At 34.7% G+C, this 16,144-nt stretch overlaps 2 protein-coding genes across 4 annotated transcripts in view; one reads left to right on the forward strand and one right to left on the reverse strand.

Annotated features, from left to right (window-relative positions):
- Positions 1-2,259, forward strand: part of TMPRSS15 (transmembrane serine protease 15) — a 135,759-nt gene extending 133,500 nt beyond the window's left edge. The window contains exon 25 of the mRNA XM_023227525.2: positions 1,246-2,259. Coding sequence (XP_023083293.1) covers positions 1,246-1,401 — 156 coding nt within the window. The 3' untranslated portion in view covers positions 1,402-2,259. The remainder of the gene's footprint in view (positions 1-1,245) is intronic.
- A 1,730-nt stretch (positions 2,260-3,989) lies between these two features.
- The window catches only part of CHODL (chondrolectin), a 467,165-nt gene continuing 455,010 nt past the window's right edge, over positions 3,990-16,144 (reverse strand). For all 3 annotated transcript variants that reach the window (XM_023227519.3, XM_023227520.2, XM_023227518.1), the window contains 5 exons: positions 14,355-14,664; positions 14,045-14,202; positions 10,874-10,960; positions 8,329-8,431; positions 3,990-5,398 (listed from right to left, as the gene is read on the reverse strand). In XM_023227519.3, coding sequence (XP_023083287.1) covers positions 5,314-5,398; positions 8,329-8,431; positions 10,874-10,960; positions 14,045-14,202; positions 14,355-14,620 — 699 coding nt within the window. In that variant the 5' untranslated portion in view covers positions 14,621-14,664 and the 3' untranslated portion in view covers positions 3,990-5,313. The remainder of the gene's footprint in view (positions 5,399-8,328; positions 8,432-10,873; positions 10,961-14,044; positions 14,203-14,354; positions 14,665-16,144) is intronic.

Consider the following 16,144-nt stretch of genomic DNA (forward strand, 5'->3'; position numbering starts at 1 on the left):
GATCCTTTTGTCTATCAAAAAATTAAATTAATTTAGAAGATATGTGAAAAAACAAACGACTCCTTTTAAAAATATCCAAACAGCTGAAGTTGATTTTTAATAATTTCCAAGTCACATACAATGTATTTTGATCCTTGGATAGATACTGTTCCATAAATATTTCAGAACCTATATTACAGATTAAGGGCTTGGGAGGCAGAACTAGAAATCACAGTCGCTGCTTTCAAACAGTTTGAACACATTTGTTACACTAGAATGTTGGTAACCCATGGTCGCCAGTGCAATTTATGTTCCTGTGTATGGAGGGGGAAAAAAGGTGCTTTGATAGACTACAGTTTTTTCTTTAAATACAGGGCCCAAAGATGATAACGGATCAGACGAAAAGTCTCTTAGGATAATTTCTAGCATCAAGCTGGGATTGAAATATTCTGTTATACCAATGATTTCAAAACACATACAACTTTAAATGTCTTCATAAATATAAAAATAATTAATTAAAAAGATATGCCCAATTAATACAGGAAAAATACTTGTCAATTTCATGTCATTAAAAAATGATATTATATGTTTGTATTATTGCATTACACAGGAATCATATGCAAATAAAATCTATGTAATTTACTAGGATCTGCTGTAATTAATATTCATAAAAATTAAAGACATTTCTTAGTTTGAAATCTCAGATGAAAACATGAGTAATTATCACTAAAAATTATATCACAGACTTCCTTATTTCAGTTGAAATGTTTTTCAAATCGGATGGTGTTTGTTGAGCCCCAAAAACGATAATGCTGCCCAAGAGAACTAAAATCTACTTTATAAGTGAGTTCCTAATTTTTCCGAAGAGTATATTGTGAAATAATTTGTCTTTTCCACAATGTCCTTTGTGACACTTACAGCAGATCTCCTTAAATAAAGTGATTGGATTTTAATAAATATTTTGTTTGGGATGCTTTTCATAGTTGTGCTTTAAAGAAATTCTTAGTATCCACTAAAATGCCTAATTAAAGTGGTGAAACTTCTACTAAAAAGCTGCACCACAAAAATTATAAATTATATCTTAGTTGTTACAGTGTCTCTGCCTCCTTACTGAGGTTCTCATTCCTGACTTAGAGTGAAAGTGAGAATATATACAGATGACTTGCAATTAAATCGTAGTTTTAAATTTATTTGATACAAATAATTTTACAGGTTTAGATCAATTGATGACATATCTACAATTTTGTTTTGCAATTTACTCTTTAGGGGGATTCAGGAGGACCGTTAATGTGCCAAGAAAACAACAGGTGGTTCCTGGCTGGTGTGACCTCATTTGGATACCAGTGTGCCCTGCCTAATCGCCCGGGAGTGTACACCAGGGCCTCAAGGTTCACCGAATGGATACAAAGTTTTCTACATTAGAACATTTCTTAAACCAAACATGAAAGTCAGATTATTTTCGCATTCTACTCTAGAAAGCATGGAAATTGTTTAGTACAAAAATTTTAATAAGTTACCCAAAGATTTTATTCTTACCTATGCCAATGAAATGCTAGGGGCCAGGGAAACAAAATTTTAAAAATAATAAAATTAGCAACACAGAGTAACTTTAAAATACCATTAAATACATTTTTTATTTCATTGTGAGCAGGTATTTCTTCGCAGATCTCATTTTAAAAATTCTTAATGATTATTTTTATTATTTACTCTTATTTAAAGGGATGTTATTTTAAAACATATGCCATATACTTAAGAAATTTGAGTAGAATTAAAAAAAGAAAGAAAATAAATTGTTTTACCCAAAGTATGTCACTGTTGGAAATAAACTGCCGTAAATTTTCTAGTTCCAGTATAGTTTGCTATTAGCAGAATCTCAATCGTTTCTCTGTCTTTTCTATCAAAATTCATTCTTATTTCAACATATGCATAACCTTAGTATTTTCCCCACTAATAGAAACTATTCATTGTAAGCTTATGTCACAGGCCTGGACTAAATTGATTTTACATTCCTCTTAAATAAGTTAATTAAATAAAATATAAATTAACTGATATGGTCATTGTTTATTAGATGAATTTTACCTAGATTATGTATACTGTCTATTTCATGCTAGTATTTTTAAGTCTCAAAAAAATAATCGGACATACCAAAGAAATGCACCTAGAACTATCCACCGTTTATGTGTGTTACAGTGGATAGTTCTAATACGTGAAAAACTTATTTAGACACAGCTGAATCGCCCATGAGAAGGTCAAATATGTGGAATAAATGAATTCGCTTCACTTATTTAATCTCTTGGATCATTTCCAGAATAAGTTCAGACTTTGACTTAGCTCACCGCACAGAATCTTTTGATGTATTTGGGGAGAAAAAATTCATAGTTAATACAAAACACATACACACATACCCACACACACCCACATTCTTGCATGGGACAATTAATAGAAAAGAGAGTAAGGTCAAAAGGAGTTGAAAGAAGGGACCTATCTGTATGGCTTGGCCTTATGGAAGAAAGGAGACTTGAACTACACCTTGAAAGAATAATTATTACGGAGGCATTGAAGAGGATATTCGGGATCCACTGGGTGGGTAGGAGTCAGTTAAGGGAGAGGGGTCAGTAGAGAATCATGTGTTGTCATACCAAAAGACTCTCTCTCTGGGAAACAGTCAGATAAAAGGGAAAAAATGTTATATGAAGAAGGTGTGGCCAAATGATGGATGACTGCAAATTCCTGTTAAGAAATTGTAGAATTCATTCTTTGGACCAAAATCAGGAGCCACTTGTTTTAATCAATCTTCATGCTGCTAATAAAGACATACCCAAGACTGGGTAATCTGTAAAGGAAAGACATTTAATGAACTCACAGTTCCACATAGCTGGAGAGCCCTCACAATCATGGTGGAAGGCAAAGGAGGAGCAAAGGCACATCTTACATGGAGACAGGCAAGACAGCATATGCAGCAGAACTTCCAAGTATAAAACCATCAGATCTCTCGAGCCTTATTCACTACCATGAGAACAGTGTGGGGGAAACTGCCCCTATGATTAAATCATCTCCAGCTGGCCCCACCCTTGACACATGAGGATTATTACAATTCAAGGTGAGATGTGGGTGGGGAAACTGCCAGATCATATCACCACTGATCACATGATTCTTTTTAACACCTTTCCAATGGTCTGATTCTAACAGTTGGGAAAGATAGACTGACCAGCAGGGTATTTGTTTTTAGTACCAGAAGATTGTTCCATATCTCATATGCATTTCAAAACATACAGCAAAAACATATTCTAAAAATGCTAACGCAATAGATACACCATGTATTTCTTTTCATTTCCCAAAGGTTAGCTAAAATTTTAGGAAACTGTTAAAGTAGGATTACTACCATTTGCTAATAAAATAGAAGTCCATTTTCCACCTCCAGTAGCTTATAGGTTTAGTTTTTGATACCAGAAGAGTTACCCAGACCTAGATAAAGATCAAAGGCAAAAGCAAGGCATTTCCCCACTGATTTTCTGCTTTTGCCTTGCAGCTGTTATAGTCCATGGTGGCAAAGACAAGGGGGAACACCCAGTTTTCCTCCACTATGTCCACACTAGAGGGAGAAATACAGGATAGTAGTTTGGAGGGAAAACGTTAGGTCCCAGCAGCTGGTCTCCAGTTCTACCCAGAAAGATAGGTAGCCAAGAGAAGAAAGAGGAATGCTGCATGTTGGCCAATCTCAGCTTCAAATGCAGCTGCTCATTCTCTCAGTCTCTGAGCAGTTGAAAATGGGCAATGCCCATTGATTTCTCTTTTGCCTCCTAGCTTTGCCAACAACTGCTAGTTGTGAAATGTGTTAAGGAAAATACTTTATTATTTAGCTGAAAAAAATTAACAGGGAAAATATTAGACATAACCACACCTTCCACTATCATCACACTTAAAGAGTAATTTGTTTCCAACTTTATATATCGATTCAAACATATCTGTACTTTTCTTCACATAAGAGGTTTAGACAGGACTAGTGATCATTCTTCAGAAACAAGAACTCTTTATTTTGTCAAAAGGAGCACAGGGACATATGAAGACCAGGCAGTTACAACACTCTCTTGAGAAGAACAAGGCATAAGCATTGAAGAAACTAGGAGATAACACAGAAAGGAGCCACCATTTTCTCTCTCAAGCAAACCCTCATAAATGAATATGCGATCACTGATGGGTTCAAACCCATTTCCACATGATTTCATAGTTCCTTTCATTCCTGAAATGTCTGTGTGCTGTGCTTATCTCCACACTCATAGTGACTATTCACCTGGTCTCAACCACAAGACCTCTTTGTATACTAATATAGTTAGAGGCTAAATACAGCTAGGGAAACCGTAGACAAACTTTGATAATATCTGTCTCCAGTGTCAATCCCAAACCCCAAACAACTATCTTTGTTTAGTGGGCAAGAGAGGGACCACATTGATTTCAGAACCCTCAGAGAGCTGCTTCTCATTATATAGGCAACGTGTGAAGACATATGATTTATATTGTGTATGCCACCACTTTTGTTCAGATTGACTGCATTACTGTTTATGCACCTGTTAACAAAGTTACATTATTAAAAAATCTGTTGAATTTAAAACTAAAAATAATTATAAGGCACATGTCTTGCACAATTGAAATTAGACAATCCTTGCCTCTAAGTAAAATGTTTGAAGAGGTTTACATCACACGTAATGAAATAGCTTCTTATTTCTGAAGAGGTTTCCTAGACATTGACCAAAAGCAGAGAAACTGAAAGATGAGTTATTTCTAGAAAACAAACTTTTTCTATAGCACTACATTTTTGTGTCTGTGTGTGAATTCAGTTGACAACAGTAATGTTTCTTTAATCAAAACAGCATGTATTGAAAAATGAGATGCCATAAAAATAAATATTAGAACAGTTAATTTTTATCAAACACTTATGCAAAGGTAAAATACTTTTGCACACTGTAAATTTCAATACAATATACATTACATTGATTAGATTACAACTTATGAAAGGTGAAAGAAATACAAAGAATTGCTTCTAACACACATACTCCTGATGTGTTGATAACTTTATCTGCATTGTCCATTTCATTTGCTTGAAGTTTCGGTGCATCCTTTAGCAAAATAAGCAGGTCTCACTCCATTATTAGCACAGCGTATTTTGTAAATGAAGTAATAAACATATAAAAATTACTTTAATATTTGCCTCAAGGGGGAGCTTACAGTTCATCTTGCAGATCCTTTGTGATTTCAAGCCATTCCAAGCTAATGTTCTGATGCCATTCCTTATACAGATTCAGAATTACAAAATTCTGGAATCAAGTCAATGAGTTATTATACTTCCATGCCACTTTCTTTCCTGGTGCTCTTTGAAATCCACAGTGTGGACTGGTTTGGACTAGTTTTTGTTCTTCCTTTACTGAAAAACATAAGAAAAAATAAGTTTAGTGCCTAAAACTTCTTATTAAACTAAGCATGTCTTGGTCCAAAGGGGGATATCTCAGACAGTTATTTATGAAAGACTCCTCCTCCTCTTATCAGTATATTTTCCCATTCTTCCAAAAACTTCTAGATTATTCAAATATGTGAAGACGGCAAACAGTTCTTGTGAATGATAGAGAAAACAAAACATATCTTTTCTTGTTTGACATTTCCTAATTTGGAGTTCATTTTTGTTGTTGTTGTTTTTATTGTTGTTGTTGTTTTAATTTTTTATTTCCATAGGTTATGGGGGAACAGGTGGTGTTTGGTTACATGAGTAAGTTCTTTAGTGGTGATTTGTGAAATTTTGGTGCACCCATCCCTTGAGTACTATACACTGTACCCAATTTGTATTCTTTTTTCCCTCACCCTCTTCCCACCCTTTCCCCCTGAGTCCCCAAAGTCCACTGTGTCATTCTTATGTCTTTGCATCATCATAGCTTAGCTCCCACTTATGAGTGAGAACATATGTTTAGTTTTCCATTCCTGTATTACTTCACTTAGAATAATAGTCTCCAATATTACCCAAGTCACTGTGAATGCCATTAATTCATTCCTTTGTATAGCTGAGTAGTATTCCATCATATATATATACCACAGATTCTTTATCCATTCATTGATTGATGGGCATTTGGGTTGGTTCCACACATACAAACATGTGCCTGACACAATATTAACCATTTCTGTTTCATTCACCAATAAAAACCTTTATTTTGGAAATCATCTTGCTCCTTGAGTCTCCTGTCACTAATGTATGCTGAATTTAATGTCAAATCATCAAAACAATGGTATTATACTATGTGTACGGCTGTGACTATTCCCCTCTTCCCCTCAGTTCTCCGGCTCTGCACCTAAGTCACTTGATTTCTGGAAGCTTACTGATGCCTCAGTCTCTGAAACTGCTGTGGTTAAATAGCAGATTCATGCTTTGGTAACATAACAGTATCTGAGTTCCTCCAGATCTGAGATACAGCTTCACCCTTGTCAGATTTGGCATTCTGGCCCACATTTCCAGCCTGTGCTTAGGGTTCTGCTATCTTCTGTCTTTCCACAACATGATAATTTTTCAGGCACCTGCAGCAGTTCCCTGTGACTGGGTTTACCTAAGTCATTCTGTCTCTCTCTCTTTTTTTTTTTTTTTTTTGAGACAGACCCTCAGTCTGTTGCCCAGGCTGGAGTGCAGTGGCGTGATCTCGGCTCACTGCAAGCTCCACCTCGCGGGTTCAAGCGATTCTCCGGCCTCAGCCTCCCAAGTAACTGGGATTATCGGCGCCCACGACCACGCCTGGCTATTTTTTGTATTTTTAGGAGAGATGGGGTTTTGCCATGTTAGCCAGGGTGGTCTCAAACTCCCGACCTCAGGTGATGCACCCAAGTCATTCTCTACTGGATGCCCTGTCAAAAGTAGATTTCTTTGGGCTGGTTTCCTCGGGATAATCTCTTGCCTGGACCAAAAGTGTCTGTCCCAGTTCACTGTGTTGTGCACTTACTTCCTCCCTGACCACCCCAGCCCCAGTTCCCAGCATCTGCCTCAATCTTCACAGACGTCTCCCCATCCCCTCCTCTCCATCTACCAGACATTGCAGAATTCCCTCAAAGAGAAAAAAGAACTATTTCTAAACACACCTGACCATCACCCTTTTAAAATATTACTTAATTCACTTAGATTTAACTGTTTTGGTTACTAATAAAATACTGTGTCCAAACTGTATGGTTTGTAGATTTCCATCCAAATAAGTAAGATCAACACAACTTTATTCTACAGTCATCTAACATGTATGGAAAATAAGCCAAGAAAGTTTATAAAAAGCACAAAAATGTTCTAAATGGTTAAAAAATGGTTATTAATGTGACTTTTGTGTAGAATTAGTATTTCATTTAAGAATTACTTAATTTTTTTCTGGGTCTTTTGTTACTTAATGGGTTCTTTACGGTTTATTTCAGGAAAAGAAGAAGATGAAGTAAAGTCAAAAGAGAAAAATGCATTTTTGCAGGTCCTTCTTGATGGAGGCATTCTCTTGATGAGTTCTTATTTAAACCACTCAGACAAAGATGTCTAGCTTATTCTAGCAAACATGCTCTTATATAAACAGAACAGCTTTTCTTTTTTTTTCTTTTGACACATATTTATATTTCATTTTTTACTTGAAAATGAAATAAATTTTCATTTTATTGAATTTTGTTTCATTTTTATTAAAATATTGGGACACATGGAAAAACTTCTCTAATTCCAGAGTATGGGTAAGCAGATACAAAAGCCATAATAATCTCCCAGAAATCTTGCTGGTAAAATATAGGATTTTATTTCAAGATACCTGGCAAAAAGTGCCCTGTTTGAACCACTGTATTTTATTTCCTATTCTTAAAATATCTTTTTGAAATAAAACAGAAACCTGTGAGTTGATTTTTGAAAAGTAATACAAAATGAATCCACAAATATCAAGTCTTACATAGAGCTTGATGTCTAGATGGAAAAGTTTAGCATTAATTCTTATACTTCATAACAAAAAACAGTATAGTAGAGTGCATATGTTGGAAGTTTACAAACATCCAAACTTCAGATTCAGTATGGACACTAGCTACGACTAGGTAACCAAGGCAGACTAGGTAACCCATCTAAGACACCATCTTCTCAACTGAGAAATACAAGCAGAAGGGTAACTGCTTAATAAGTCTTGTGAGGATTAAATGATGTATTACATTAATCCTATCCTCAATGTATATCTTATTAGATTGTATGTACAGGATTGTATGTATAGGATTTAAGGAAAATTAAAATATAATTAACTTTATACTAATAGCTTTAAAACATTACTGAAAACCTATTTAAAGTTTTTCAAATTGTCTCTACATATATGAGTTACTTACCTTTTATGCAGCATCTGGAAACAACAGGTTCCAAAAGCAACCAGTATCAGTAAGAGCAGGGGTATTGTTGGTATAACAACATAAATTAGATTGGGAATTATACCTACAAAATAAAACAGTCTTCATGTGAAAAGACAGTTGAGGAAGAATTCTAATGCAAAAATATGTAAGGATGTTTGAAAAAATTAAGGTGAAATAGAATTTTCAATAAATTGGCCCTAAAGTTCTTCTCAAAATATTGAAAAATCTAATGAAATAATATACAGTCATGTACCACATAGTGACATTTCAGTTAGTGATGGACCACGTATATGACGGTGGTCCCATAAGATTATAATGGAGCTGCCCTCTATAGGTGTACCATCTTTTATATTTGATATCCTATTTTATACACTTCTATGTTTAGATAGGTTTTGATATATAAATTCCATTGTGTTACAATTGTCTACAGCATTCCGTACAGTAACATGCTGCAGGGGTTTGTAGCCTGGAAGTAATAGGCCATATCAAACAGCCTAGATGTGTAGTAAGCTATACAATCTACGTTTAAGTACGCTCTATGATGTTCGCACAACGACAAAATCGTCTAATGGCGCATTTCTCAGAACATATCCCCATTGTTAAGTGGCACATGACTGTATTCATATTTTGGTAAAAATTTAAAACAAAGTTTTACTGTACTGAAAATTGAATTGTACTGAATTGTAGTGATATCAAACTGTTTCAATTTGATATCCATACTTCCAAAACTCTTATTAAATCTACAACTCAGACATGGACTAGCTTTCATTAATAATCTTAGCTAACTCATTTCATTACTCCTTCTGAATCATTACTTACAAAAATAAGTACTTATTAAAAATAATAATTATTAAAATTATTATAAATATATTGGGTAAGTAATTACCTAGCCAATAAGCTTAGTGTCATGATTGCATACAAGAGTCACTGGGATTAAACTGAAATATGTACATATTAACTGATGATACAGTCATGACTCAGAGACACAAGACTCCGGCAGCACAAAGACTTGATCTTAATTAAATTCTAACATGAATCATTTTTTAATCCTGTTCCATCACATTTGATAATGCTAGGTATTCTTAGTAAAATTAAAAAACTGTGACACTGTAATTCCATACAACTTAAAATTACTTTAATAAACATTTGATCAATTTCATAAGAGAAAAAATATTTCTAAAGCGATTTTTGTTTTTTTTTTTTTTGTGAGGGGGGGACAGAGTCTTGCTCTGTCTCCCAGGCCAGAGTGCAATGGCACAATCTCGGCTCACTGTAACCTCCACCTCCTGGTTTCAAGTGATTCTCCTGCCTCAGCCTCCCAAATAGCAGGGATTACAGGCACCTGCCACCATGCCCAGCTAATTTTTGTATTTTTTACTGGAGACAGGGTTTCACCATGTTGGCCAAGCTAGTCTTGAACTCCTGACCTCAGGTGACCCACCCACCTTGGCCTCCCAAAGTGCTGGGATTACAGGTGTGAGCCACTGTGCCCAGTCTACTGATCTTTTTTAATTAGGTTTAGATGTTCTGAATGGTTTTAAAACCAGGCACCTGAAAAGTGAAAAGCACTAAGCCTTAATATCATGTCTATGCAAAAAAAAAGCAAATTGAAGAACTATGCATTTAGCTTGTAAATTAAAAGTCATCATCATGGCTAATCTGAATAATTCTGGTCAAAGTGGACCAGATGCAGATAAAGCTTGCCACTTAACTGTGCATCACTTCATTTACTAGCAGAAGACAAACTCATGAGCAATGGGGCATCTGAGCGATAATTTGCTGTTTCTACCCACTCTTGTTTGACTTCAAGCAATTTAAGGATTCAACCAATCCCTAATCATTTACCAGCACACCCCTGTTTGCTCTCCACTGAATGTGCCAGTTTGCATCATGACATCTATGTGTTGTTAGAGAAATTTATTGTAGATCCAAAGTTTTTTTGTTGTTGGTGGTGGTGTTTTTGTTTGTTTGTTTGTTGTTGTTGTTGTTTGCTTTTTTCGAGACAGGGTCTCACTTTGTTGACCAAACTGGACTGTAGTGGCACGATCACTGCTCACTGCAGTCTCGACTTCCCAAGCTCAGGTGATTCTCCCACCTTAGCTTCCCAGTAACTAGGACTACAGATGTGTACCACCATGCCAGGCTAATTTTTTGTATTTTTTGCAGAGACGGGATCTCGCCAGGTTACTCAGGATGGTCTCGAACTCCTGGGTTCAAGTGATCCACCCACCTCAGTCCCCCAAATTGCTGGGATTACAGGTGTGAGCTCCTGTGTCTGACCAGACCCAAATTTTAATGTGGATCACTTAGTTTAGTACCACTCTGAAGAAAACAAAACAAGTTTTTCTATTCAAATACTAGCTTAGCATAATTTTTTCTAACCTAGTTCAAAAGTAAATTTCCACAGGACCATACTTAGTGAACCACTTCTCCAGGCAAGACAAGTTTCACTGGGTCAACATGAAGCAGTGTTTGAAAGTACAGTTCATTTCTTGACGAAGTTAAGGACACATGAAGTAATTACCTGCTTCAGTAACAACCACATTTTGATGGGTGTCTGCTGGTTGATTTGTAAGATAAGGCTTTTCTGCGGGAGCTGTTGGATTAATCTCTGTAAATAATAAGAAACACCAGCATATATAATGACTAAACAAGAGAATTGAAAACATATAAATATGAAATTATATTAGAAAATAATAAAAACATCACAATTTTGATTTCTGAACAGCTTACAGCTAATAAAATACATTCTGAATTTAAATTTACGTGAAGTGATCTAACTCTAAAGTCAGCATTTAATTATCTTTGAATAAAAGATGGAGTTGATACATTCTCCCTTAAAACTCCAAACTGTAATTAGCAATCAACAGTGGGTCTGTGCTGATGATATGCTGTTGCAGGCAATAATGGTGGACCAGGCACAAAGTTAAGCAAGGCTAACCAAGAATTGGCAAACATAAGAGTGTGATATATTAAATGCAATTCAGAGACAAGCAAGATAATTTCTTTACTAATATCAGTGTATTATTTAGGTTTCCCCTTGCAATAATAATCAGCAGATGACCATATGTGGATTGAATTTGGAATTGATGATTCGAGCAACAGTGTTCTAAGCCACATTTCTGTTCTGCACATACAACACCGTCCTTAGATTTGCTTTTCAATAGTGTCCACTTTTAAAAATAATAATAATAACACTAAATTAAAGCTTGCAAGTTGCTTCTTTCCCTAGTTTTATAGATATCTCTTTAATTGCCACACACTTTATTTTTTATTGTTTTTCTAACTTTTAAGTTCAGGGGTACATGAGCAGAATGTGCAGGTTTGTTACATGGGTAAACATGTGCCATGGTGCTTTGCTGCACAGATCATCCCATCACTGAAGTATTAAGCCCAGCATCCGTTATCTATTATTCCTGATATTTTCTCCTCTTGCCACACACTTTAAAATTGTTGAAGTTTCTTGTCATGATTTGGTACTGCTCTATTTTCTATTTTTCTTTTCCTTAAGGAGCTATTTGTTAATAAATAATTCAATGAAAGTAAATTGAATTATTTTAAAAAACATAAATTTGTTTCCATTTGTTCCAAAAGTGTGACTCTCTACTTTTGTCAATTGAAATAAGAACACATGTAACATCTTACGTAGTCTTTAAGATAGAGAAGAATTTTAATTTAATGTTTACCATTCTTACATTGCCTTATAATGTCATAGAGTCCCCCTTTGTTGGAAGTTTAATCATATACCATTTTGTAGTAATATTTGTTACTCTTGTACACAAATTTTACCCTGACATTTTAATAGCCTCCTCTGGGTTTCAGATTCAGTCCTAGACTCTATGTACTCTTCTAGAGAACTTAGTCACCTATGCCTCGTCAACTGGTATTTTTAAACAAATAATATAAATATTAGGCAAAATATCACTAAAAATTGGTAAACACATAAAACTTGGTAATTATATAACCAAGGAATTTAATCAAACCAACATCCTTTACAAAGCAAACACTAAGCTCAAGGAGGGTTAACTAAATAGAAATAAAAATACAAAAAAGATTAAATCATGACCTAAAAAATAAAAATCCTGAGCACATTAATAAGGCCAGCAGTAAAGCTGTGAATGTGCTTCAAAACAAAAACTACATAAAAGAATATTTTAATAAATATAAATTATTTGAAGATTTGGGTAGAATGGAGAAGATAAAGAAAGAATAATTTTGTATCATAAATGCTCTTACATGAGTAATGTAAACCTAGATTACCTAATACATAAACAAGTAAAGAAGATTGTAAGATTTATAGTGTGCTAAATAATGGCATCAATTTGAATGCAAAATAAAATAAATATAATACAATGAAGGGTCAAATAATTGACCTTTGAATTCAAAAGAAAGGAGAAGGCGACAATGTGATATTAAGAATAATGCATAATATTGTACTTGTATTATTCAATAGTCTTAAGTACATAGAATGTCACAAATTTAAAATATTAGAGAATTTCAACTTTATATTTCTCCAAGAGAAAAATAAAGGACATAAGCGCATAACAGACTCAGTTTTGCAAAGGCTTCCTGGAGGGTAATGATGGGTTTAGCAACCAAGATGGTTAAAGAATAAACTCACCAGGGATATAAAAAGTTGGCTAATACACTCGAGCAGGATAAATGTAAGACAAGGGTAAGCCTAATCCAAATAACCCTTTGTGCTTTACGGTATTAAGAGAAAAAGAATCATGTAATTTCAAGAGAATAATGGAAGCAGCAGTATTCAACTATAATTGCCTTCTGTGAACATGTATTATGAGTTCAAGCAGACACCTCTTCAGAAGAGTTAAAATGAGACTTTCAAACACTGTGGAGGAGAAAAACAGCAAAGAAATCTCAAAGCCTAAGGATCTAACTTGACTTTCTCAGATGATTTTACAAAATGAGTCCACGGAGTTTGTATTAGTCTCTCTTTCAATCAAATATGAATTCAGATGATCTATCCTATTCAAAGTAATTCAAATTGACTATTTTTAACATCTAGAACCCATGCCAGTATAGCTCACGTCAATGTAAGATTCCCATTTGCTGCGTATGGCAAGTAGTGAGAGATTTCAAAAGAAAGCTCACTGAGGAGGCATGTTTCAAGAATAGGAATCACAGGGAGAACGAATCATATCTTCCTGCTTTTTTCCACTATGGGGCAATGAGCTATGATAGTCTTATTTTTACTGAGTACCACATGTCAAGTATTATACCATAAAATGATAAGCAAATGTTCCAGGAGAAAGTGCTTTGTTCTCTTAAAATCAGATAAAGAAGTGCTGCTCACGTGTGTAAGTCTATAGGTGCTTTGGTGACTTACATCTACTTCCCACATATTATAGTAACGTTTAAAATATTTTAAAACAGATATTTATTGTTTACAAAATCTATTTACAAAAAAAGTCGGTTTTATTGTTAGAAATGATTATTTTTTCTTAAAGACATCTCTCCAGACGTTTTTATTCACTCTCTTCTTTGAGTTCATTGGGCAGTTTGCTCTACAGCATATGATATACTTCATTACACGAGTGATATGACGAGCTGCAAGATAATTTTCTATTTCACAGCAGGAAAACAAAAAGAGCCACAGGTAGTGAAAATTAAAGACAAAACTTAATACAATGAAACATGCACAAAATCTTCTGTACCTTCTTTTGCTACTGCTTACCTGGTTCATACTTGCAAATATAATTGTGCTTCATGTTGCACCTGTCATCATTCCACTGGTAAAGGTAGGGACCTCCAAGGCCAGGATTGGCAGTTGGTTGGTGATACATCACAACACACTTTTCACTTCCGCAGGAAGGTTCATCCGTGTACCAGTTTCTGCAAACAGAGAGTAACAGAAACACTCAGATACATGACTACTAAATGATTCTGCCTGTCCTACTCTGACATCCTCTACAGGTGACAGAGTCCTCCCTCTACCTTGTGGAGTTCCCCAGAACGCCTATCAACTGCTCAAGATCCATACTCACCGGTACTGGGAACTGCTTCCATCAGACCACTGGTAGAGATCTGGGCAGGCACCAGATGTTTGCCCATCTCCATTCCTCCAAAGCCCTATCCAGAAATCACCATCAGAAATCCCTGTTCCGGGTTTTGTCAGGTTTTGCAACATGCTCTCTATTAACTTCTGTTCTGCTTCATTCTCAAGGCTGAGCAGGACTCCTCCCTCACTCTCACAAGCCAGGCGCGCCTCCTGAAAGCTCACTCGGCTGGACAGTTCATGGAAGTAGGCCATTTTGTAGCAGGGATGCTTGAAGTCAGCAAAACACACCTTTTGGCCTGAAGAAAAAAAAAAAAAAAAAGATGCCCATATATTGATAATCTGAACTCTATTTGTAACACTAAGAATCAAAATTTAAGAACCAATCAAAGCAGAAAATACATTACCAGAAATGCTTCTCCCACTGAATTTTTTCGTAAAGTGTATTTTCTAGCCTATTGCTTGCAATTTGTAAAAGCAAATTGATTCCCTCGTAAACTTGGAACATAAACTTTTAAACTCAGTACTTCAAGCAATGTTTGTTAAGGTAAGTTATAACTCTTCTGGCTTAGATTTTATAAAACAATTAACATAGTAAATGAAAATAGCTAAAGGAATTTCAGGAGTGTTTGGTAAAGTGAGCTAAAACTTAATGAAAGAAGAGTAACAACTCATAATGCAAATTAATTGTCAAAAACAAGTAATGTATAATGAAACAATTTTATATAAGGTGTTCTGAAGAAGATACAAAGTGGCAGATTTAAGGTATAAATATTTGCTTTCATTTTGTATACCCAAAAGCAAATCTATTAAAATTGAAAGTTAAAAGAGGACAGAATGAAGGTAATCAGTAGTAATAAACGATTAACTAACATAATATTACATTGGAAGTGACAGGATAGAGTTCTAAAATCCTCACTATCTCTGAAAAAATCTCATTACCAATTTTTTGAGTATTTTCTGGGGTCTTTGGGGAGATATTGTGTGTAAACTCCGATTCCGAGGCCAATGTCTTCTCTCATTTTACAGAAACATCTCTGATAAGTGATAAATTGCAAATTAAAATCTCCCAACTATGAACTTAGAGAATTAAGTACTTTTAAAAAATGAATATAATTTAAATGTGAAAAACATGATGCCTTAGAGACCAGTGGAACAAATATATCATGAAATAAAGGAGTTAGTAAAATCTTACCAATGGCTAACTGTTGTTGACCTCTCATAATTTGGATGGAGACCTGAGTAGGCTGAAATTTGGCCAAACTGGTCTTTCAAAGACAGTTAAATGATTAGCTCAACACAATTAAGGTAATAAATATTTATCAGACTTGAGAACAAATTATTTCTTTCAGCTTTAGAGGCTCTCCTTATATATTAAACACATATGAAATAACAATATCTTCCTCTAATTTAGCCTTAAAAATGTTCCATTCATTCCTTTATGAGTTTCAAAGTAATAGTATTACATTTTTCAAATCTTCCCTAACTCAGAATTTTATGAAACTTAAAAAAATTCATTTAAATTCAACTTTCTCTGTAGTTAATCTTACTACTGGTAGTTTTATTGCATATTTCTTCAGGAATAAAGATTAGGACCAACCAAATATCCAAAATCTATTAATAAACACACAGAATACTCTGAATTTGGAAGGGAAGTTTAAAATCTATTTTTTATCTTAAACCTGTATTTTAAAGATTTATATGACATATAAAGATATATATGCCAGATATAGATAGATAGATAGATAGATAGATAGATAGATAGATAGATAGATAGAT

This window comes from Piliocolobus tephrosceles, chromosome 19 (assembly GCF_002776525.5).
Source record: "Piliocolobus tephrosceles isolate RC106 chromosome 19, ASM277652v3, whole genome shotgun sequence".
NCBI lineage: Eukaryota > Metazoa > Chordata > Mammalia > Primates > Cercopithecidae > Piliocolobus > Piliocolobus tephrosceles.